Genomic DNA, 25,943 nt, shown 5'->3' with positions numbered 1-25,943 from the left:
GACCTCCTCACCGGACAGTCCTGCAGCACCGGACCAGCGCCGAGCGGAGGTGAGTACTGTACAGAACTAAAGGGGGGTGAGAGGGGGCTGGATGATGTCGAAGGCCGCAGTGGTCTTCAACCTGCGGACCTCCGGAGGTTTCAAAACTACAACTCCCAGCAAGCCCGGACAGCCGATGGCTGCCGGGGCTTGCTGGGAGTTGTAGTTTTGAAACCTCTGGAGGTCCGCAGGTTGAAGACCACTGAGGGCGGATGATGACAAGGGGATGATGAAGGGGGGGTGTGGGATGATTACAAGGGGATGATGAAGGGGGGGTGTGTGATGATTACAAGGGGATGATGAAGGGGGGTGGGGATGATGACAAGGGGATGATGAAGGGGAGGGGGGGGTGGGATGATGACAGGTGATGATGATGAGGGTCTGGATGATGACAGACGGTGATGATGATGAGGATGTTAATGACGGGTCTGGATGATGACAGGGGGGATGATGTATTTCCCACCCTAGGCTTATACTCGAGTCAATGACTTTTTTTTTTTTTTTTTTTTTTTTTTTTTTTTTTTTTTTTTTTTTTTTTTTTTTTTCCTGGGATTTTGGGTTGAAATTAGGGGTCTCGGCTTATACTCGGGTCGGCTTATACTCAAGTATATACGGTAGCTTCTTTCTATATTCTGATATCAACAAGGAGCAAAGTTCCCTTCCACAGATTCCCCACAGGTTCTTTCTTTTGGCAGAGTCTGGGCACCGGAATTTTCGCAGTGGACATCAATTCCGTTATGTCAATGGTGCTGCAGGATCCCATTAAAAGCAATAACCGGCTGCTGCGTCACATTTTACGGAATGGGCCCTAATTATTCCAACTCCAAGAGGAGTGGGGTCCTGCTCACGAGAGCCTACAATCTGTAAGGGATGAAGGTGACCCAAAGGGTAGAAAGTTATTTATGCAATGGCCCGATCATGTTTTATAAATGGGGTAGATCACATAAAGATGGGTGTACCAGTCACCTACCAATCTCTGAAAGTGAATAGGGAACACAGCTGAATGATAGTAGGGGAGATACATAAGATAATGTTATTGGCCTGTTTGAAGAGATGTCTTTAGGGCATGCATAAAGCTGAGATTTTTTAGGGTATCGCACTCCAGAGAAATGGTGCAGCACAAGCAAAGTCTTGGAGATGGGGGTGAGAGGTTCGGGTAATGGAAAATGTTAGTTTTAGATTAGCAGAGTGGAGGGCACGTGTAGGATGGTAGACAGAGATGAGGGAGAATATGTAGGGTGGTGCAGCACTGGGGAGAACTTTGTGGGTGACCCTGAAGGTTTTGTACTGTATTCTGGACTGAACAGGTAACCAGTGTAGTGACTGACAGAGGGGGAGGCATCGGTGTAACGCCTGGAGAGGAAGAGGAGTCTGGCTGCAGCATTTAGGATGAACTGGAAAGGGGAGAGTTAAGAGAAGGGAAGGTCTGTTAGTAGAAGGTTACAATAGTCAAGGTGAGAATGAATTACAGCAAAAATGAGCGTTTAAGCTAACAGTAAGAGGGTTGATATTGGAGATGGTTTTGAGGTGCAGATGACAAGAACATGAAAGGGACTGAATTTAGGGCATTTAAGATGGATCTGAGTCTAGCAGAAATACAAGACAGCGGGCATACAGCCTGGGAGTTAGTGCTGGGCGGTATGACTAACAATATGTGTATCACAGTATTTTTCAAACTTATGGTGGTTCCACGGTATTTGACGGTATATATATATATTTTTCACTAATCATGTTACCCGCAGGCGCTGCTGATCAGAAGTTCTGCAGTGCCCGCGGCCCACTGGCTTTCTGCGCTTGCAGGGGGAGGTGACAGCTTCCGTTCTCCGAACAGAAGTCCTGCGGCTCACAACTCATTCATTTCCTGCGCCTGCGGCTCACAACTCATTCATTTCCTGCGCCTGCGGCTCACAACTCATTCATTTCCTGCGCCTGCGGCTCACAACTCATTCATTTCCTGCGCCTGTGGCTCACAACTCATTCATTTCCTGCGCCTGTGGCTCACAACTCATTCATTTCCATCGCCCGCGGCTCACAACTCATTCATTTCCATCGCCCGCGGCTCACAACTCATTCATTTCCTGCGCCTGTGGCTCACAACTCATTCATTTCCTGCGCCCACGGCTCACAACTCATTCTTTTCCAGCGCCGCGGCTCGCAGGAGGAGAAAATTCATATTGTACAGAAAAAACACACCGGTATTCGGTATGAACCGGTATACCGCCCCGCACTATTGGGAGTTATGGTGTTATGGTCTGTTGAAGCCTATGGTTACATCAAGGTGTACAGTATATTACTTTTATAAAAAAAAAAATCTTAATCCTTCCAGTACTTATCAGCTGCTGAAGTTGAGTTGTTCTTTTCTGTCTGACAACAGTGCTCTGTGCTGACACCTCTGCTTGTCTCAGGAACTGCACAGAGTAGAAGAGGTTTGCTATGTGGATTTGCTTCTACTCTGGACAGTTCCTGAGACAGATGTTATCAGAGAGCACTTAGACAGAAAATAACTCAACTTCAGCAGCTGATAAGTACTGAAAGGATTAAGATTTTTAAATAGAAGTCATTTACAAATCTGTTTTAACTTTCTGGAGCCAGTTGATAGAGATATATATATATATATATATATATTCCTTGATAATCCCTTTAAGGACTCAAAACAATTTTAGTTTTTGCACTTTCGTTTTTTCCTCCTCACCTTCTAAAAATCATAACACATTAAATTTTGCACCCACAGACCCATATAAGGGCTTGTTTTTTGCGTTACCAATTGTACTGTATAATGAAAACACTTATTTTATTACATAATCTGCGGCGAAACTAAAAGAAAATTTTTGTGGGCTGAAATGAAGAAGAAAAAAAAACACCATTTTGCTACTTTTTAGGGCTTCCGTTTTCACGCAGTGAACTTCTCGGTAAAAATGACACCTTATCTTTATTCTATAGGGCCATACAATTACAAAGATACCCAATTTATGTAGGTTTTTATTTTACTACTTTAAAAAAATTATAACTACATGCACCAAAACTTCTGACCCCTATAACCTTTTATTTTTCCACATCCGGGGCTATATGAGGGCTAATTTTTTAGCGCCGTCGTCTGTAGTTTTTAGCAGCATCATTTTTATTTTGATGAGACTTTTTGATCGCTTTTTATTTATATTTTTATGGTGTATGAAGAGACCAAAAATGCTCAATTTTGGACTTTGGTATTTTTTTACATGTACGCCATCGACCGTGTGGTTTAGCTAACCATATATTTTAATAGTTCGGACATTTAAGCATGCGGGGGTACCACATTTTTATTTTTATTACATTATTTTATTTAAAAAGGGAAAAGGGGGGTGATTCAAAGTTTATTGGGTGGGGGCTTATTTACATAGGGGGCTATACCATGCAATCTTTTGATTGCAAACAGTAATCAATGCTATGCCAGGCTAGGAGCAGTGGATCGCCCATCGGACAACGATCTCCAGTCGTCCAGTAACCTCATCGGGACATTATATAAAATTCTTTTTTTTTCTGCATACAGCTAAGTGGCAGTACAAACTGAGAGAAGGAAGGTCCCCTTTAGACAGTAGAAGGGGTTACTTGTTACCGGATTCCTTATCTTAGCAGGACTAGCTTTGCATTCCCTGCCTGGGGCCACCAGTGTAATTACACATAGAAAGAAGGTCTTTAGTGGGAAACATCACAGGCCTGTCAGGAGTAAACAGTATGATAACCCTTTTATGCTTGACACTTTCCAGGCATGCGGGGACACATAGTACTTTTATGGTTCGGGCTTGTACTTCCCGCCTTCCCCCTCCATTCTTAGGATCTTCTTGTCCAGTTACTGCCATGATTCTTTCATCCCATCCTTATATGAAGGACACCAACACATGGTGGGAACACCGGGCACTATTCTGTTAGATATTTGATAAAACTTTGTACACAAATTACTTATATTTATATATATATATATATGGATGAAAACATCATTTTTTGCGGTTCATCCCCCACAAGGTTTAGGTAGGAAGACTGGGCAACGCTGGGTACCCCACTAGTGTGCTATAAAATAATGCTTTTATTAGTTAATTTCAGTAATTTTAACGGTAAGCTTTTACACACCTGCATGTTTCCTGCATCCATCATCAACCATTCAAGGAGATTGACGTATAGTGGTTTTCTGTGTAGGATAGTTAGGTCTGACCACTTTTGAAGAAATTTCCAGTTTTTGTCAAATCTAAAGTTATTAGTCGGGAAAGCGCATGCTCTACTGGCCAGCATTTCTCTCGGCTGGTCGGAGCGCCATGTCACCCGTTTCCCTCGGCTAATAACTCATCACAGCGGGTCTTATGAGTGATGGACATGTCAAGTTATTTTTTATGACAGTAACACTTTGAGTACTATTTCCATAACTCTCCATGCAACAGACCATTTTGCAGTTAATGCACTTAAAGGGTTACTCCACCCATAGACATCGTATCCCCTATACAAAGGATAGGGGATAAGATGTCTGATCACGGGGGTCCTGCTGCTGGGACTCCCTGCGATCTTCCTGCAGCACCCGACGTTCTAAACATACACCGGGTTCCTGTGGCAGTGGTCATGATGTCACGGACACACCCCCTTGTGATGTCACGCCGCGCCCCCTCCATTCATGTATATGGGAGGGGTAGTGTTGATGGACACACCCCCTGCCATATACATGAATGGAGGGGTGTGATGTGACGTCACAAAGGGTATGGTCTTGATGTTACGATCACAACCTCCAGCTCCAAGTGTTCTGAACAAAAGGTTCAGAACGCTGAAGCACCGGAGTACCCCTGAAGCAACTGGAAAAAAAGATGTCCAAATTGTTTATCAACTTCTGTCATAAGAAAGTGTTGCACAACTTGAGCAATCCAGACAATGGTGTAGCGCCCATAAAGGCAGACAACGAGTCTGCTATGGGGTTGGTTGGGCAGGGGGACCTGTCAGCAACCAAACAGTATGTACCTCTTTGAGTTCCTGATCTTGTGTGCACTGACTGTACATATACAACACTCCCCTCCCCCTCCTCTGTAGTCGGCACATAGGAGGAGGGGGGAGGTTGCACATCACGGTGAGCAGTATGTCTGCCTGCTCTTCCTTGTAATGACTTGCTTCAGGGCATACACTAGACTACTCTAGGGCTACACAGCACTTTGACTTCACCCCCTCTACTGACCCTGCTGTATCCTCTTCTAGTGTGGGCTCCCAGGACTGTATGTGGAGTCCTGTATGCTGTTTCCTGACCGGACCTAAAACTGTAGTATACTACTGTTTTAAGTCTGGTCACAAAACTGGATACGGGTCAAAAATGAGCCGACCGGATTGACCGTTTGACGCCAGTCGGCTCATTAAAGTAAATGGAGTTCAGCGCTGGTCCAGCTGGGGTACGGGAGAGCCCGGTTTGCCCCTCCCCCAGCCGGATCCAACACCCATAATGTAAAAACGAAGTGTGAATGCAGCCTGAGCAGAATAACAAAGGGACGAATCGTTCAGCCAAACGCATCCATAACTGGTGGTCTCAGCAGCCTGACCCCCACCATCATAATTTTTGACTGGTTTATGTGACATGTCAGAAGGTTTTTAAAAAAAATTTTTTTTTTTTTTTTTTTTTTTTTTATGCAATAGGTATCCCATTTAATGTACTTTTTGTATCTGGGGAATGGGCAATCTACGTCTTTTCATTAAGGCTAGGTTCACACTTTAGTTGGTATGTCCAAGAATGATGGCAGAGCTGGATCTACACACAAACTCTGTTGGTTCTAATGGGGTCAGTTAGTGCTGGGCGGTATACCGGTTCATACCGAATACCGAATTTTTGGGAAACTAATCATATGTCACCCGCAAGCACCGCTCTCCTCGTTCTCCTGTGAGTTGCGGGCCACCAGCGCTGGAACTCTGTACTGTACAACATATTCCTTGTTCCCAGGCTGCAAAAATAATCAAAAGTGGGAAGGTGAGTTAAAGTTTATTTTGTTAATTTTTGCAGCCTGGGCACAAGGAATATGTAGTACAGTACAGAGTTCCAGCACCGGCGGCACACAACTCGCAGGAGGACAAGGAGAGCTGTGTTTTCGGGTGACATATGATTAGGGGAGGTGAAGTACCGTTAGATACCGTGGAACCGCCATAACTTACAGAAATACTGTGATACACATTTTTGGTCATACCGCCCAGCTCTAGGGTCAGTTAGGATTCCTTTTTGGTGTATGATCATGCAGGTGTGAACAAAGCCTTAAAGGGGCACTCTGCTGCTCAGTGTTGAGAACAAAATGTTCCGAATGCTTAGAGCCGGAGGCTCCTGACGTCACGGCCCCACCCCTTCAATGCAAGTCTATGGGAGGGGGCGAGGCTGTGACCTCACGAGCCTCCGCCCCGCATCGCCAGTCATCCAGCGTGGAGAGGAGTTCGCTCCTTGCCCCGGATGTCATGAGCCCCTGGCGCCGGCTCTAAGCGTTCGGAACATTTTTTTTTCTTTTTCCGAACCCTGAGCAGCGGAGTACCCCTTTTAATCAGTTTTAGTCTTCCAATAGTGCAGACAAATTCTCCCTCCTTGGATTCTCCATTTGTATTTTTGGGGGGACCACCCAAAGCACAGATTTGCATGCGATGGTGAGCCCGCAGCCTGTCTGAATTCTGTGAGCAGATTATATCCAGCGCCTGAGCTGTATGAAAAGTTCCATCCAATTTTTAGAGGCCTTGGAGTCGGCAATTATATCATTGTCATTTTTGCCTTGTGGTGGTTGCTGAGGTTTTTTGCAGCATTTTTGAGTCTGAGGCAGACACAATAGAAACATTTGTTGTTGTTTTTTTTCTTTTTTCCAGAATTCCAGTGTTCCTTTTATATGTAATTGTTTGTGTGTCCCTATAAAGAGGTCCACAAATGCCTTTTGTCTGCGTAACCACACCAGTGGTGTATTTACGGATCTCGAAGTAGTTGCCCTGGAGTTTTATGTGAGCACTGTGATGTTACCCAGTAAAAGGCATTACCCCCCTGTAAACTACTGATGAAGTGTGAGCTGGCAGGGAGAGGGCAGATGCTCAGTGTTATGAAGAATCAGAGCGTACAGAATACTTGTTTCCTTTCTGGGGGGAATCTTTGGGTCCTGAGAGCGGCATTTGTTGAATAGCAGGCGGCCACCGATGCGTGTGGGGATCAGACACTGGTGTGGGGGTTATGTTGGCTCCCATTTTATGAAAGCAGCCTAGAGAAGGGGCATGCTGCCTGTATAACACAACCGCATCAAGCTAACTCAGGGTTTTCCCAGCCAGGGTGCCTCCAGCTGTTGCAAAACTACAACTCCCAGCATGCCCGGACAGCCGTTGGCTGTCCGGACATGCTGGGAGTTGTAGTTTTGCAACAGATGGAGGCACCCTGGCTGGGAAGCACTGAGCTAACTGGTGACTTACTACCTCTAGTTATCCTGTCTTTTTGCTTCTTCTATTATGTAGGTGTTAAAGGGGTATTCAAAGATTTTTTATTTATTTGACCATGCTACAGGGGCTGTAAAGTTAGTGTAGTTAATAATATAGTGTCCGTACCTGTGTGTGACGGTTTTCTCACAATTCTTCTGTGATTTTCATTCCAATATTTCTTTTTACCAGCATACTAAATGACTGTTGTCTCGGATTTTTCCCAGCTTGCAATGCGGCCGAGATCTGACTCACTAGTCAGCTGATGACAGGGAGCCTGTCTGCTTCAATGGGTGGAGGGATCAATCTGCAACTAATGCAACAGCTGGAGGCACCCTGATTGAAAACCACACTGATTTGAATGGATGCAGCTCATTTATGTTTCAATGGGTGGGGCGGTTGATGCGTGGGAGGGAGGAAGATGGCATTGTGGGATTTGTAGTCAAAAAAAGAAAAGTCAAACAGGAAATACCAGTTCACAAACAGCTAGCCACAGTGTTATGTTAATCTCACAGCATAGCCATTTAGCCCCAAGACAAGCGCAGATCCTTCCTAAGCATGTCCTTTACTGCCTACCAGGTACGTACTAAAATCACCTTATGCTGGATAACCCCTTTTTAATAAAAATAAATAAATACATTTAAAAAAAAGTAGATAAGTGACAGCTAGCTCTTCCTATACCATACCATGGGGGATAGATATATACTTACATACATCTTTGCAAACTGATTTTGTCCTGCTGGGGAAAAAAAATTCTCTTTTGCAGTTCTCCTGCAGACTGCAGCATGCTTTTTCCCCTGTTATATAGCTGCATTCATTTTCCTCCTTGGCTTCAGAAGTCTTCTGGGGCCTGTTGCAGAGAATCATGCACAGATAATGATGCGTTTTATTTCTTCTCGTCACCTGCTACTTTCCAATGACTATTCTTTTGTGTATGGCCTCAAAACGAACTCCTCCGCATTTTAGCCTTCCTGATAAGTGTTTTCTATACCACATGATCTATCTTGACTGCACATATAGACTCTTCACGTGATTGTTTATTTGGCATTTAAAGCCAATTGATCCTTCCAGTGATGAGTTAAAGGGGTACTCCGATGGAAAACATTTAATTTTTTTTTTAAATCAACTGGTGTCAGAAAGTTAAACAGATTTGTAGTCCTGTCTCTTCTCCCCTTCCTGACGTGCCCATGTACCTCTTACGGGATTAAAGACTTTTAATTGCATCCAGTCCGAGTGCCGTGAATCTCTTCTCTATTGTGCAAGGTATGGGACTTTTAGTCTTTACTACTATCACTGAGCATCGGAAGGGTTGATGCTATTGCATACTGGCAAGTCAGAGTCCAGACGGAGGATTGTGTCTATTGGGAATGAGAGCAGTGCCGACTGTGTTTCTTTCTTTTTTGCTTTTTGGTGTCAAAGTGTTGCAAAGTTGCAGCATGCATGCCTCCTCTTTCCCTCTTAGGCTGGGTTCACACCACGTTTTTCAAATACGGTTACCGTATACGGTTTTCCGCTAAAAAACGTATGGCAAAAAGTGTATACAACCATATGACTCCAAATTAAAACTTATACGGTTTTTCCCCGTATACGGTTCCAAAACGTATGTGCGGTTCTATCCATTTGCATCCGTTTTTGCCAACGGTTTTGCTATTTTGTTGGAATTAGTTTTCCAGCAATTTAATAAAGTTACTATTGTTCTATTGAAATTTCAAAGGATGTGGGAGTGGGATGTCTGGGATGAATTTTAGAAAGATCTGCGCATGTGTCAACTCCAAAAACGGATTTGAAAAACCATGTGCAACCGTATTCTGAAATTCTGTGTACGGTTCTCATAGACAACAATGTTAAAAGAACCGCATACGGTTCGCATACGGTTTTCCAACCGGAGGCAAAAACGTGGTCGACAGCGTTTTTGCCTACGGTTGAAAAATTGGCAAAACCGTATCGGGATTCTGTTGTGATAGTCCTGATCAGCTCCACTGAGCTGCCGGGATAGTTTTACTTTCACTTTAGATGCCGCCATCAACTTTGATAGTGGCATCTAAAGGGTTAATGCCAGGGATCGGCCCAATCGGTGATGCCCGGCACTAACCCTGGGTCCTGGCAGCTGATAGCAGTCGGGACCCACAGGGTTTTAAGCGTTCTCTGATCGGGAGGATGGTTTAGACCCCTATAACGGGACTCAGGACGTACAGGTATGGTTAAATGAAGTCTGTTGCCGCCTTTTAATCGGTCTTCATAGGCATAGTAAAGGTCCTTTTACACAGGCTGACATTACCCGATTAATAAATGCCAGTCCTGGTAATCCTATTCTGTTTACTGACTTACTCAATTGTGCGGCTGAGGTGCATGTGTGATGGCTGGATTGCTCATGCAGCCCTTTAAATTCATCACGATCTGCCACACATCCCGTTTTATACAGGTTGTATCTGGTAAATGGCACTCCATTGGCTAGTCTGTCCCAACGGGTTGAGCGGAGAAAAAAAAAATTTGCATAGTGCGTGTTCAATTTTTTTTTTCTTCCCCTGATGGACCCCATTCAATTCTGCTCATGTCCTTACAATGAAGGAGTTTAAGCATACATGAGATAAGCATAAGGCTATCTTTCTTATACAATACAACCAAGGACTATTCATAGTATTCCGAATATTGGGCAGACAACATGGGCCAAATAGTTTTTATCTGCCGACACATTCTATGTTTCTTTGTAAGTCAATGGGATCCATTGGGACACTGTGGTGTCTCTTGCTCTGACCTGTTTACAATCTGTTAAGCACAAAAAAAGAGCCGGACAGACCCACAACGGGTCGGAGCACAACAGCAGTGTGATTCTAGCCTTAGGGCAGTGTCACACAGAGCGCATCCGCAGTATATTTCCCGATATGGATGCGCCAACAGTGGTCACAAGAGGGACTGCAGAGCAAGTTTGCGGCTGGGTAGCTCTGTGCGTCCACTCGTAGCGGCGGATTTCGACAGCGGAAAATCTGCCACTATGAGCGGACAAACAGGACTACCCGGCTGCAGCTGGGAGCTCGCTCTGCAGTTCCTCGTGACATACCCTGCGGATGTGCAATGTGAGACCCTGCCCTTATGATGTAAAAGGGCCTTTAGGCACTCTACTTGTCATCATAGGGTTAGCAGTGAAGTATGAACAGCTATAGGTTACTGTTAGGTATTATGAGAAAACTAGCTTTTTTTTTTTTTTTTTTTTTTTTTAATGGTGTTAAAGGGGTATTCCAGGCAATACCTCTTTTTTATATATCAACTGGCTCCGGAAAGTTAAACAGATTTGTAAATTACTTCTATTAAAAAATCTGAAGTTTTCTGTCTAACTGCTCAATGATGATGTCACGTCCCGGGAGCTGTGCATGATGGGAAAATATCCCCATAGGAACTGCACAGCTACCGGGACATGAGTCATCAGAGAGCAGTTAGACAGAAAACAACAACTCAACTTCAGAAGCTAATAACTATTGGAAGGATTAAGATTTTTTAACTGATGTAATTTACAAATCTGTTTTAACTTTCCGGAGCCAGTTGATATATAAAAAAAAGTTTTGACCTGGAATACCCCTTTAATCTGGGATTTCCTTTTCTCTCTAATGTTCGCTGCTCTCCTAAAGTGTATATGTGACTCCTTGGACATCTGCCCCTTTATTGATGAAGCGCATGTTAATCCATTTCGATGCCGTTGCAAGTATTGATGCAGACAGCAAGGAATGGTTGTGGAGAGGGGCAGGATGACTCTAGGCTCCGTCTGTAGAAAGTAGACTTAGCTGCTCTGTGAGTTGTTGAATGCAGACAGCGAGATAAAGCCATTCTTCCCCCTAATGGTTTTATGAGGTCGAGTCCTCTCTAATGGGGAGTAGAGGAGTCCAGAAATCAGGGGAGTTTTGAAGTTTTGTTATTTGGTCTGGCGTGCTTTCTCTTTGAAATCAGATCACTCTCGGGCGCTGCTTTCCTGAGGAGGTCCCTCTGCTGTTGAGGAGTAGGAGTGGTGATAATACAGAGTTTGCTTTTTTGCTGGCGCCAGAATGACTGTTTATCTGGAGATCTCGCCAATTACAGCTGCTTTCTTAAAGCTGCAGTCACCACTAACCCCCCTCCACCTCCCCTCCCGCTCTCATTCAGCCACTCTGTCCTAGGAAATGGCATCTCGTCTCTTTCATAAAAAACTCCCACTCCGTAATGAGCTGGAGGAGACAGACCAAACCCTACCCCCAACCTTCGCACTCTTTTTTTTTTTCCTCTTTTTCTTCTTACAGTTTATTCTATCCCTGCTGCATTTCGTAGAGCCTTCATTTTGAAAGTCAAAAGAATAAATATCGCACCACCGTTGCAGTCTCTAAAACCTATGAATTTTGCTACATATAATGCATAATACTGTGCAAATGACACTATTTTATATTACAATATTTAGGACAGTGTTTCCCAACCAGGGTGTCTCCAGCTGTTGCAAAACTACATCCCCAAGCATGCCCTGACAGCCTTTGCCTGTCCGGGCATGCTTGGAGATGTAGTTTTGCAACAGCTGGAGGCACACTGGTTGGGAAACTCTGGTTTAGAAAATCGGATCCTGAAATCAAAAGGTTTACGGATCAGTCTGCATACAAGAGATCTTGAGTTTTAATCTTACTCAAGGTCATCTACTGTGTTTTTGTGGATTTCCTCCAGGATTTCAGTTCATCCCTTACTCCTTTTGGTGACCAATGGCTATTTGTACAGCTCTGCAGTATGTGTTGATGGTATATATTGACTGACAGTCCTCATACTGTACTTGGCCTTTGAGGCTGGATCTTGTCCGATTCAGCTGCCTGTTTCAAGATGGCCTCACACACGAATGTGTCGATTTCACCGAGATTGGGCTATCATCTAATGTGAGTGGTGTCCCCCTGATGCTCCCTATACAGCTGATATTGGGGAGAAAAGTGTTGGGCGCTGGGACATTACAGCATGCCCTATGCTGGAAAGACAAGCCACCTCTGCCAGATGTATCTGACCATGCCTACCCAATTGAAACACCTGCATATGTTGTGTTCAAAATAGAGAGGGAGGCAAGCTACTGTCAGATTCCTCTAATGGAGACTTATGTCCCCGAAAACAAAAGATTCGGGCTTATGAAATCCAACATGCTCAGTCCTTCTTTCCCCTCAATATCTGCCATCTGGAGACAGTCACAATGTTCCCAGGCACGTTAGATGGGCAACCGGTCCTGATGAAATCGACAAATTTTGTCAATATTGATCTCTGTATGGCAAACTTTACTGTACAATCTTAAAGCATCATAGTTACCACCACTGCACTTACAAACATCTTTAACCAACGGGCTCTAAGGACCCTAATTACACATGTATATGCTCAATAGATCATGGCGTTCCTGATGCCCAGATATATTATCCTTCACATGTTTATTCAATGAATCTTCACGATATATTCATGTATTTATTCAGACATATAAGTGCCAATATTCACTGTGCAAGATGTAAAACAGCATACCTCGATCAGATGGAGAGACACGAGCACAAACCTGCCACGCTACGTTTCAGGGGCACGCCCCCTTAGTCATGCGCACAGGTTTGATGCGGGAGTGGGTTTAAGAATGGTAGCGGCTGGACCCAGGTGAGTAGTTAACTCTTTTAGGCAAGCGCATATCATAATACTTCATATACCATCCAGTGCACGCTAGCATGCTCAAATCCACGGTTAAACGTTGAATTTACTATTTTAATTCAGCCGTTTTGGTTCCAAAGCTCTACTATTCAAAATGTTTCCCTCTTCAGCAAATTCTTTCTATTCACATCCACATTACTGTTCACCTTTACCTCTTCAATGACTTGTCATCTTAGATCAGACGCTACATGTCCATGTTCTTTAAAATGCCTGGCCACAGTTGTCTCTCCGTATTGCGGTACTCCACATGCCCCAGATTCTTCATGTGTATAAGGTCTTATTGCAGACTTATGCTCACCAACTCTAGTTTTAATAATCATAGACAAAACCACATGGACACTTCAAAAGATAAATCACATTGGTACTGTTACATGTGTGATAACCTCTAATAAGGATTTTGTGGCCATTATTAGGATGTAGAATATCACCACCTTTTATAACGCCATTGCACTGTGTACAAGAGAGACACGAAAAAGTACAATTTTTTTTTCTTGCTGCCATAAATGTTTGTTTGTGAGGGAGTACATTTTTTGTGTACCCTTGATGTACAAAGTTTGTACACTAACATACCCCAGGCTAAAGGGATGCAATGTATTAGAGAGTTATTGTCTCAAGATGTCAAGTTGGATAATAGAAAAATTAACTTCCTCATGATATTTTTGGACTATGCCCTTACAAAAAACTATTTTAGTTTTAATCAAGAATTTTTTCTGCAGACGTATGGTGTTTCAATGAGGTCCTCAGTAGCCCCACGATTGGCTAATGCCTTTATGGCTAACTTTGAAAATACATATGTCTTCGGATCCCTCGCCATGGACTCGTCATCCAGGTGGCCCCGCTACGTGGATGACGTCTTCGTGCTATGGAGGGATTCGGAGGAATCGTTAATGTCATTTATGGAGCAATTAAATTCATGTCACAGTACTATCAAGTTCACACTGACGATCGGGCTGGGTGGTATGACCAAGTATGTGTATCGCGGTATTTTTTTAACTTACGGCGGTTCCACGGTATATAACTGTATTTTCACCCCCCCAATCATGTGACCCGCCAGCGCTGTTCTGTCCCCCCCCCCCCCCGCCCCAATCATGTGACCCGCACGCGGTGTTCGGCTTCCCCCCAAAAATCATGTGACCCGCCAGCACTGTTCTGCTCCCCCCAATTAATGATCAGCCTAGCGGGGTACTACTCACATGTCTCCTTCAAGCACTGCTCTCCTCCTCTTTGTTGGGGGCCGCCGGCGATGGAACTCACTGTATGCAAGTGGTCTCCAACCTGCGGACCTCCAGATGTTGCAAAACTACAATTCCAGGCTGTCCGGGCATGCTGATAGTTGTAGTTTTGCAACAGCTGGAGGTCCGCAGTTTTGAGACCACTGCTGTACGCTGTATACCTATGCCCGGGCTGCAAAATATACAGAAAAGAAACTTTAACTTACCTACGTCGGTTACACGCTGTTCCTTGGGACTGGAACATCGGACAGCCGTCAGCCTATCACCGGCTGCAGCGATGTCCCACCCTGGCCAGTGATGGGCTGAGCCCACTGTCATGTAAGAAGCCGTCCAGAGCTCCTTACATGACAGTGGGCTCAGCCTATCACTGGCTGGGGCGGGACATCGCCCGGGCATAGGGATACAGCGTTCAGCAGTGGTCTCAAACCTGCGGACCTCCAGCTGTTGCAAAACTACAACTCCCAGCATGCCCGGATAGCCATTGGCATGCTGGGAGTTGTAGTTTTGCAACATCTGGAGGTCTGCAGGTTGGAGACCACTGGCGTACAGTATAGAGTTCCAGTGCCCGGCGGCCCCCAACAAAGAGGAGGAGGGCAGTGCTTGCGGGTGACATATGTGAGTAGTACCCCGCTGGGATGATCATTAATTGGCGGGGGGGGCAGAACTGCGCTGGTGGGTCACATAGGATTAGTTTCCCGATGTGGGGACAGCGCTGCGCTGGGCTGATAATACATTCCCGAGGGGGAGGGGCCAAACCGGTATGGGGGAAAATTCATATCGTGCAGCCCAAAAAATTTGGTATTCGGTATGAACCGGTATACCGCCCAGCCCTACTACAATCCGCATAGTATTTGTTTCCTAGATATGGAGGTAAGAAATAATAGAAAAAGGATTTGAGACCACATTATTTACCAAACCTACGGATAGAACTAGTATACTACACCAACGCAGTTATCACTCCCCTACAGTTTTCAAGGGACTCCCCAAAAGCCAATTTATGAGCGCACGGCGGATTTCAAGTAATGGTAGTGAGTACATTAAAAAAATAAAACAAAGATTGTTGAGAAATTTGCATCTAAAGGGTAGAATAAAAAAATGGTTGAAAAGATAAGGATTGAAGTTGGAAACTAGTAGAGATGTGTTAAGACGGAGTAAAAGCAGTTGTGCCAGCAAACGAAAAAATGAACGTGACCTGTATGTTAGTAAATATGGTAAACGTTCGTCTATCATCCAACATACTATTAGGAAGTATTGGAAGTTTCTATCTACAGACAAGAAGTATGGCTTATTGTTTAGAGATCCCCCCCCCCATGTTTACATACAAATAAGGGAAAACTATAGGTGATAAACTGGCGAGGAGTGACATTGTGAAAAAACGTAAAGGCAAACAAACATTTATGGCAGCAAGAAAAATTGTACTTTTTCGAGTCTCTCTTGTGCATTATAATAAGGTGGTGATATTCTACATCCGACTAATGGCCACAAAATCCTTATTAGAGGTTATCACACATGCAACAGGACCAATGTGATTTATCTTTTGAAGTGTCCATGTGGTTTTGTCTATGTAGGACAGACCGCATGGATGATTAAAACTAGAGTTGGTGAGCAGAAGTCTGCAATAAGACATTATACACAAGAAGAATCTGGGGCATGTGCGCACTTTAAAGAATATACATGTAGCGTCTGATCTAAGATGACAAGTCATTGAGAGGTAAAGTTGAACAGTAATGTGGATGTGAATAGAAAGAATTTGCTGAAGAGGGAAACATAGGATAGTAGAGCTAAAATCTTTGGAACCAAAAGGGCTGAATGAAAATTGTAATTTCAAGGTTTACTTTTAACCGTGGATTTGAGCATGCTCGCGTGCACTGGATGGTATATGAAGTATTATGATATACGCTTGCCTAAAAGAGTTAACTACTCACCTGTGTCCAGCCGCTACCATTCTTAAAGGGGTTCTCCGGTGCTTGGACATCTTATCCCCTATCCAAAGGATAGGGGATAAGATGCCTGATCGCGGGAGTCCCGCTGCTGGGGACCCCCGGGATCTTGCATGCGACACCCCGTTTGTAATCAGTCCCCGGAGCGTGTTCGCTCCGGGACTGATTATCGGCGACCACAGGGCCGACGGCGTGTTATGTCACGCCCCCGCCCCTGTGTGATGTCACGCTCCGCCCCTCAATGCAAGCCTACGGGAGGGGGCGTGGCAGCTATCACATAACACGCCGTCGGCCCTGTGGTCGCCGATAATCAGACCCGGAGCTAACACGCTCCGGGGACTGATTACAAACGGGGTGCCGCTTGCAAGATACCGGGGGTCCCCAGCGGCAGGACTCCCGCGATCAGACATCTTATCCCCCTATCCTTTGGATAGGGGATAAGATGTCTAAGCACCGGAGAACCCCTTTAAACCCACTCCCGTATCAAACCTGTGCGCATGACTAAGGGCCCCTGAAACGTAGCGTGGCAGGTTTGTGCTCGTGTCTCCATCTGATCGAGGTATGCTGTTTTACATCTTGCACAGAAAATATTGGCACTTATATGTCTGAATACATACATGAATATATTGTGAAGATTCATTGAATAAACATGTGTAGGATAATATATCTGAGCATCAGTATGGACATTATGCTTTATTAGCCTGTCTGCAGTAGGAACGCCATGATCTGTTGAGCATATACAACTTTACTGTACATACTCGTGTCCTTACGCCCCTATGCATATTAGATAAATATGTGTCCGCTTAACATTTGGTTTTTTCGTGGACTAGACGACTTATATGTTTGGAGGTCTTTATTAAAAAATGAACTAGGCCAATGGTTTCACTATGGGGGACATTTATCAAGGTATTTAGAGCCTTTTTTATTTTGCTTAGTCTTGGGGCACGAAAAGTCACACATGTGCCTAAGCACTTTTTTGTGCGACTTTTGTGGGTAAACAATAGGTTACACACAGCCTTACCTTACAAAAAGTTGCGAGTCTACTCCAGGTCGGATCTGGAGTACACAACTCCTGTACGTGAGCAAATTTTAAGAAGTCGCAATTGGGGATCGACCGATATAGTTTTTTTTAGGGCCGATACCGATAATCGGTGGAGGTTAGGGCCGATAGCCGATAACTTATACCGATATTCCGGTATAAGTTATCGGCTATTTATCTTCCCCGCGACACCGCTGCAGATCATTGATTTTAAAGCGGGTGCTTTAAATCAATGCACTGCAGTGGCTTTTGCTGTGCCATAGGCGGCTGCCACCACCCGCTTCTCTCCCCCTGCCTGTCCGGGGGTCCTGAGTCCTATCACCGACAAAGCCCCCACCGCCGCACCGCTCCCCCCACTGCCGCTCCACTTCGCGCCCCCTACCACCCCACTGCAGTGCTCCGCTCCGCGTCCCCTACCCCCCCACCGCACCGCCGCGGTCCCATTGCCTCCCCCAACCCCGGTTTTATAATTACCTGTTCCCGGGGCCTGGGGTCTACTCTACATCTGGCTCCGGTGGCGTCCTCCTGAGCTGTCACTGTGCGCACTGACGGTGACGTCACGTCGCGCATGTCACGTCACTCGTCATTGCGCACAGCGTAACGCCCTGGGCCCCGGGAACAGGTAGTTATAAAACCGGGGATGGGGGGGGGGGGGGGGGGCGGTCGCAGTGCGGTGCAGCTGGTCGGGGGGGGGAGGGGGGGCGGCGGGGCATTATCGGCTTATCGGCAAGGTAATTGCCGATACCGATAATGCCCAAAATTGTGATTATCGGCCAAACCGACAATCGGCCGATCCCTAGTCGCAACGAAGTCTTGCAAAAGTCTCAGCTGCAACTTTTTAGTTTTGCTTATGCTCTGAATTTATCAACCCCCTGTCATAGTATTATAAATATGTAGCACATAAGCAAAACTAAAGCAAAAAACAAATGCCTTCAGAACTTGCTTACCAATTCAAACACTGATAAATGTCCCCTTTTTATGCAGCTAAAAGTATTGGCGACCATCTTTCAGACCATAGGTTGCTGCCTGCCAAAAATACAGTTTTATGACACTAACACCATCATTATATTTGCTGTCAAAAATATGCAAGAATTACAGATTTTTTTTTTTCTTAAATATGAAAATAAAATTTTTCTTTCTTTCTTGCAGAATCTCCTCCTCCTCCATACTCTCGTCTGTCTCCAAAATTTGAGCAAAAACCCCTGGGTAAGTGCACACAAGTTAACCACGGTTTTTCTATGTTGGCATTTTAGGTTTTCAGCTTTTATCGGTGGCATTTTTTCAATTTGAAATCTTAGTAGAAAGATAAATTGTGATCAGTGGGAAAAATATGGTCATGTGTGTTCCCCTATGTAACATGGGTACAGTTATTTTTGTGCTGGGTTCTGTTACAATGGTCTACCCTGCATGTTGGCATCAGCAGTGCGGTTTTCTATGAAGGACTCCTTAGCTTTTTCCGGTGTTGTTTGGATGTCTGGCAGCGGCTATGCCCTTGTTTAAAGCATGCATGCTTGGCTGCTCCGATTATGCACTTTCACATTAAGAATTGCATTCTCCTGATGGCTATCTTATGTGTCTTGTTAAAACAACAAACCTCATTTTTATTTGGCAGCTAATGCAAAAAACACTGATCTGCTAGTGGCATTTCTCCTTGTTTCTGGGAGTCTGTCTGTGATTATTAAAGGGGTACTCCGCCCCTAGATTTCTTATCCTCTATACAAAGGATAGGGGATAAGATGTCTGATCGTGGGGGTCTCCCCACTGGGGACCCCCACAATATCCCTGCTGCATCTGGCGATCGTTTAGAGGGTCAGGTGCAGCGCCGGAGGCTCGTGACGTCATGGCCACGCCCCCTCAATGCAAGTCTATGGGAGGGGGTGTGGTGGACGTCACTCCCCCTCCCATAGACTTGCATTGAGGGGGCGTGGCCGTGGCGTCACGAGCCTCCGCCTCGCATCGCCAGTCATCCGGCATGGAGAGAAGTTCACTCCGTGCACCGGATGTCTGGAGTGCTGCAGCCAAGATTGCGGGGGTCCCCAGCTGCAGCACCCAGGCGATCAGACATCTTATCCCCTATCCTTTGCATAGTGGATAAGATGTCTAGGGGCGGAGTACCCCTTTTAAGCTTGTGTTGTTGAGGTTGTCCGTATGACTGACCAAGGCCTTGTTCCTTGGGCTGATGGGGACTACTAGGTGGAAATGGCACAGTCCACCAGTGATATGGTCTAAACTGTAGATTTACTTAACTTGCCACAAAAGTGGCATTATAAGCCTTGTACCACTTTTTTGTCTTGCTCAACATCCAGCACGGTAAAACAGAATTGTGGCTTTAAAGGTAACCTTGTCACCATATATAACACGTGACAATGCGTTTTATATATTAAAATCTTCTTATTCACCATCCCCAGGAGACATTCCTGCCCGCAGGGATGGTGAAGATATAAAGTTAGAAAGTCTCCTCCGCCGGCCCTGTAAGTAGTCCCCTGGGCGGGGAGCTATACTCACCTAGTCCCGGTGTGATTTAATTTTTTTGGCGCATCTTCAGTCTGCGTTGTGTAAGTATATGCTGTCTAAATGTTAGATAGGATTAGTTGATCTATACAATAGCTTGTATTCTATTTATCTTTCAGGTAATAGATTATTTGCACAGATACCATTGACCTATATCTAGTAAATGATGTTCAGAAGATCGCTGTTGGCATATCTTACTAACAATATATCATCTGAGGAGGACTGTCAAACACCTTCAGAAATAAAGGGGGGGATTACACAGCCAGGTTGAATGCATGCTATGTACACTTCAGACAAAACACATACAACAAGCACTTTTTCCTGGGAAAACCTTAATACCCTACAAAATTTAACTAAGGAAAGCTGTCCTATTTGGCCCAAAATGGCACGATTTTGGTGCAAAAATAATCACTTCGAAACTGCTGCAAAGAGAAATTTTGGCGCAGGGAAAACTTTTCAACGCGCCAAATCAATGAGAGCATGCCCAACTTTAAAAAAAAATCTAGCTGCTGGGAACAGCTGAAAACACAAACAGCCTTTACGAGACTTTTCATTTATTTCCACCTCCCCCCAGTGTGTTACATTTTGCGTATGTTTACTGAAGAGAGCCAGGTTTCTACACAAATCCTAAATGTGTCTCTTTTATAAGACATTTTAAAATGTTGTTATTGTCTAACGAACATTGAAAAGATGACTTACCTTAAAAACCTTAGAAACTATCTCTAATTTCTTGTTTTAGGCTATGTTGAGGGATCGGCTTTTAGCTTACAGTTGCTCATTCAGCTCTTAAGAATCCTAGAAACTGGGGGGGGTGGGGGGTACCATTTTTAAGTGCACCTGTCGCTATAAAAAAATGTCCTAGAGCAGTGGTCTCCAAACTGCAGTCTTCCAGATGTTGCAAAAATTCCAACTCTTTGCATACCTAAAAGCCATTGGTCATGCTGGGAGTTGTAGTTATGCAACCTCTGGAAAGCCTCACTTTGGAGACTATTGTCCTAGAGACATGTCAAATTTTTTAATGGGTTAGGGTCCAATTGTTCAAACCCCTAGAACGAGCATGGAGAGAAGTATGCGATTTATCTCCCTGTCTCTGAGCCCACAACTATTGCAAACCCTTAGACTCTGTCTCGGTCACATGGCATGATGGTATGCCACCCATATTGCTGCCCCAACCTGCCGGTGTTCGTATGATGTTGCAGCCGCAAGACCCTCAGCTGTTGTCACGATGCCGGCTGGCAGGTAGTGGATCCTCTGTGCCAGAGAGGGATTGGCGTGGACCGTGCTAGTGGATCGGTTCTAAGTCACTACTGGTTTTCACCAGAGCCCGCCGCAAAGCGGGATGGTCTTGCTGCGGCGGTAGTGACCAGGTCGTATCCACTAGCAACGGCTCAACCTCTCTGACTGCTGAAGATAGGCGCGGTACAAGGGAGTAGACAGAAGCAAGGTCGGACGTAGCAGAAGGTCGGGGCAGGCAGCAAGGATCGTAGTCGGGGGCAACGGCAGGAGGTCTGGAACACAGGCTAGGAACACACAAGGAAACGCTTTCACTGGCACAATGGCAACAAGATCCGGCGAGGGAGTGAAGGGGAAGTGAGGTATAAATAGGGAGTGCACAGGTGAACACACTAATTGGAACCACTGCGCCAATCAGCGGCGCAGTGGCCCTATAAATCGCAGAGACCCGGCGCGCGCGCGCCCTAGGGAGCGGGGCCGCGCGCGCCGGGACAGGACAGACGGAGAGCGAGTCAGGTACGGGAGCCGGGATGCGCGTCGCGAGCGGGCGCTACCCGCATCGCGAATCGCATCTCGGCTGGAGACGGTATCGCAGCGCACCGGGTCAGTGGAGCTGCCCGGAGCGCTGCGGTAGCGAGAGAGAAGCGAGCGCTCCGGGGAGGAGCGGGGACCCGGAGCGCTCGGCGTAACAGTACCCCCCCCTTGGGTCTCCCCCTCTTCTTAGAGCCTGAGAACCTGAGGAGCAGACTTTTGTCTAGGATGTTGTCCTCAGGTTCCCAGGATCTCTCTTCAGGTCCACAGCCCTCCCAATCCACCAAAAAGAACTTTTTCCCTCTGACCGTCTTGGAGGCCAGTATCTCTTTCACTGAGAAGACGTCAGAAGAACCGGAGACAGGAGTGGGAGAAACTAATTTGGGAGAGAAACGGTTGATGATGAGTGGTTTAAGAAGAGAGACATGAAAGGCATTAGGAATACGGAGAGAAGGAGGAAGAAGAAGTTTGTAAGAGACAGGATTAATTTGGCACAAGACTTTGAAGGGACCAAGATAGCGTGGACCCAGTTTGTAACTGGGGACACGAAAGCGGACATATTTAGCGGAGAGCCATACCTTGTCTCCGGGAGCAAAAATGGGGGGAGCTCTTCTTTTCTTATCGGCAAACTTTTTCATGCGAGATGAAGCCTGTAAAAGAGAAACTTGGGTCTCTTTCCATATGGTGGAAAGATCACGAGTCACTTCATCTACCGCGGGCAAACCAGAGGGCAAGGGAGTAGGGAGGGGGGGAAGAGGGTGACGGCCGTACACCACGAAAAATGGGGATTTGGAGGAAGATTCAGAGACTCTAAAGTTATACGAGAATTCGGCCCATGGTAGAAGATCTGCCCAATCATCCTGGCGGGAGGAAACAAAATGTCGTAAATAATCACCCAAGACCTGGTTAATTCTTTCTACTTGTCCATTGGATTGAGGATGATATGCAGAAGAAAAGTTTAATTTAATCTTGAGTTGTTTACAGAGAGCCCTCCAGAATTTTGACACGAATTGGACGCCTCTATCCGAGACTATTTGTGTGGGCAACCCGTGAAGACGAAAAATGTGTACAAAAAATTGTTTAGCCAACTGAGGCGCTGAAGGAAGACCAGGAAGAGGGATGAAATGTGCCATCTTGGAGAATCGATCAACGACCACCCAAACAACAGTGTTGCCACGGGATGGGGGTAGGTCTGTAATAAAATCCATACCAATCAGAGACCAAGGCTGTTCGGGGACAGGCAGAGGATGAAGAAAACCAGCGGGCTTCTGGCGAGGAGTCTTATCCCGAGCACAGACAGTGCAGGCTCGCACAAAGTCCACGACATCAGTCTCCAGAGTCGGCCACCAATAGAAGCGAGAGATGAGTTGCACAGATTTCTTGATGCCTGTATGACCTGCGAGATGGGAGGAGTGACCCCATTTGAGGATTCCGAGGCGTTGGCGTGGAGAGACGAAGGTCTTTCCTGGAGGAGTTTGCCTGATGGAGGCTGGAGAAGTGGAGATCAGGCAGTCAGGAGGAATGATGTGTTGCGGAGAGAGTTCAACTTCCGAGGCATCCGAGGAACGAGAGAGAGCATCGGCCCTAATGTTCTTATCGGCAGGCCGAAAGTGAATTTCAAAATTAAATCTGGCAAAGAACAGAGACCACCTGGCCTGGCGAGGATTCAGCCGTTGGGCAGACTGGAGATAGGAGAGGTTCTTGTGATCGGTGTAAATAATAACAGGAAATCTTGATCCCTCCAGCAGATGCCTCCATTCCTCAAGTGCTAATTTAATGGCTAGAAGCTCTCGATCCCCGATGGAGTAGTTCCTCTCCGCCGGAGAGAAGGTCCTAGAAAAAAAACCACAAGTAACAGCATGCCCGGAAGAATTTTTTTGTAGAAGGACCGCTCCAGCTCCTACAGAGGAGGCATCAACCTCCAATAGGAAGGGTTTAGATGGGTCAGGTCTGGAGAGCACGGGAGCCGAAGAAAAGGCAGACTTGAGCCGTTTAAAGGCGTCTTCCGCTTGAGGAGGCCAAGACTTGGGATTGGCATTTTTTTTGGTTAAAGCCACGATAGGGGCCACAACGGTAGAAAAATGTGGAATAAATTGCCTGTAATAATTGGCGAACCCCAAAAAACGTTGGATAGCACGGAGTCCGGAGGGGCGTGGCCAATCTAAGACGGCAGAGAGTTTGTCTGGATCCATTTGTAGTCCCTGGCCAGAGACCAAGTATCCTAGGAAAGGAAGAGATTGGCATTCAAACAGACATTTCTCTATCTTGGCATAAAGTTGATTGTCACGAAGTCTCTGAAGAACCATACGGACATGCTGGTGGTGTTCTTCTAGATTGGCAGAAAAAATCAGGATATCGTCCAGATATACAACAACACAGGAGTATAAGAGATCACGAAAAATTTCATTAACAAAGTCTTGGAAGACGGCAGGGGCGTTGCACAGGCCAAAGGGCATGACCAGATACTCAAAGTGTCCATCTCTAGTGTTAAATGCCGTTTTCCATTCATCCCCCTCTCTGATGCGGATGAGATTATAAGCACCTCTTAAGTCCAGTTTGGTAAAGATGTGGGCACCTTGGAGGCGATCAAAGAGTTCAGAGATGAGGGGTAGAGGGTAGCGGTTCTTTATCGTGATTTTATTAAGACCGCGGTAGTCAATGCAAGGGCGTAGAGAGCCATCTTTTTTGGACACAAAGAAAAATCCGGCTCCGGCAGGAGAGGAGGATTTACGGATAAAGCCTTTTTTTAAATTTTCCTGGATGTACTCCGACATAGCAAGAGTCTCTGGGGCGGACAGAGGATAGATTCTGCCCCGGGGTGGAGTAGTGCCCGGGAGGAGGTCAATAGGACAATCATAAGGCCTGTGAGGAGGTAGAGTCTCAGCTTGTTTTTTGCAAAAAACATCCGCAAAGTCCATATAGGCCTTAGGGAGACCGGTTACAGGGGGAACCACAGAGTCACGGCAAGGGGTACTGGGAACCGGTTTTAGGCAGTCCTTGAAACAAGAGGGCCCCCAACTCTTGATCTCCCCAGTGGACCAATCCAGGGTTGGGGAATGGAGTTGAAGCCAGGGTAGTCCAAGGAGGATTTCGGAAGTGCAATTGGGGAGGACCAAAAATTCAATCTTCTCGTGATGAGGTCCGATGCACATTAGAAGGGGCTCCGTGCGGAAACGTATGGTACAATCCAATCTTTCATTGTTTACACAATTGATGTAGAGGGGTCTGGCGAGACTGGTCACTGGGATGTTGAACCTGTTTACGAGAGAGGCCAAAATAAAATTTCCTGCAGATCCGGAATCCAAGAAGGCCATAGTAGAGAAGGAGAAGGCAGAGGCAGATATCCGCACAGGCACAGTAAGACGTGGAGAAGCAGAGTAGACATCAAGGACTGTCTCACCCTTGTGCGGAGTCAGCGTACGTCTTTCCAGGCGGGGAGGACGGATAGGACAATCCTTCAGGAAGTGTTCGGTACTGGCACAGTACAGACAGAGATTCTCCATGCGGCGTCGTGTCCTCTCTTGAGGTGTCAGGCGAGACCGGTCGACCTGCATAGCCTCCACGGCGGGAGGCACAGAAACGGATTGCAGGGGACCAGAGGAGAGAGGAGCCGGGGAGAAAAAACGTCTTGTGCGAACAAAGTCCATATCCTGGCGGAGCTCCTGACGCCTTTCGGAAAAACGCATGTCAATGCGAGTGGCAAGATGGATGAGTTCATGTAGGTTAGCAGGGATTTCTCGTGCGGCCAGAACATCTTTAATGTTGCTGGATAGGCCTTTTTTAAAGGTCGCGCAGAGGGCCTCATTATTCCAGGATAATTCTGAAGCAAGAGTACGGAATTGTACGGCGTACTCGCCAACGGAAGAATTACCCTGGACCAGGTTCAACAGGGCAGTCTCAGCAGAAGAGGCTCGGGCAGGTTCCTCAAAGACACTTTGAATTTCTGAGAAGAAGGAGTGTATAGAGGCAGTGACGGGGTCATTGCGGTCCCAGAGCGGTGTGGCCCATGACAGAGCTTTTCCAGACAGAAGGCTGACTACGAAAGCCACCTTAGACCTTTCAGTAGGGAACTGGTCCGACATCATCTCCAAGTGCAGGGAACATTGGGAAAGAAAGCCACGGCAGAATTTAGAGTCCCCATCAAATTTATCCGGCAAGGATAGTCGTAGACCAGAAGCGGCCACTCGCTGCGGAGGAGGTGCAGGAGCTGGCGGAGGAGATGATTGCTGAAGCTGTGGTAGTAGCTGCTGTAGCATCACGGTCAGTTGAGACAGCTGTTGGCCTTGTTGCGCTATCTGTTGTGACTGCTGGGCGACCACCGTGGTGAGG

The 25,943-nt window shown here is 46.1% G+C and overlaps 1 protein-coding gene across 1 annotated transcript in view; it reads left to right on the top strand.

Annotated features, from left to right (window-relative positions):
• The window catches only part of SMAD6 (SMAD family member 6), a 69,682-nt gene that overhangs the window by 16,840 nt on the left and 26,899 nt on the right, over positions 1–25,943 (top strand). Inside the window, exon 2 of the mRNA XM_056571661.1 lies at positions 18,489–18,545. Within this exon, the coding sequence (XP_056427636.1) occupies positions 18,489–18,545 (57 nt within the window). The remainder of the gene's footprint in view (positions 1–18,488; positions 18,546–25,943) is intronic.

Source organism: Hyla sarda, chromosome 4, assembly GCF_029499605.1.
Source record: "Hyla sarda isolate aHylSar1 chromosome 4, aHylSar1.hap1, whole genome shotgun sequence".
Lineage (NCBI taxonomy): Eukaryota > Metazoa > Chordata > Amphibia > Anura > Hylidae > Hyla > Hyla sarda.
This window is presented reverse-complemented; position numbering and strand designations above follow the sequence as displayed.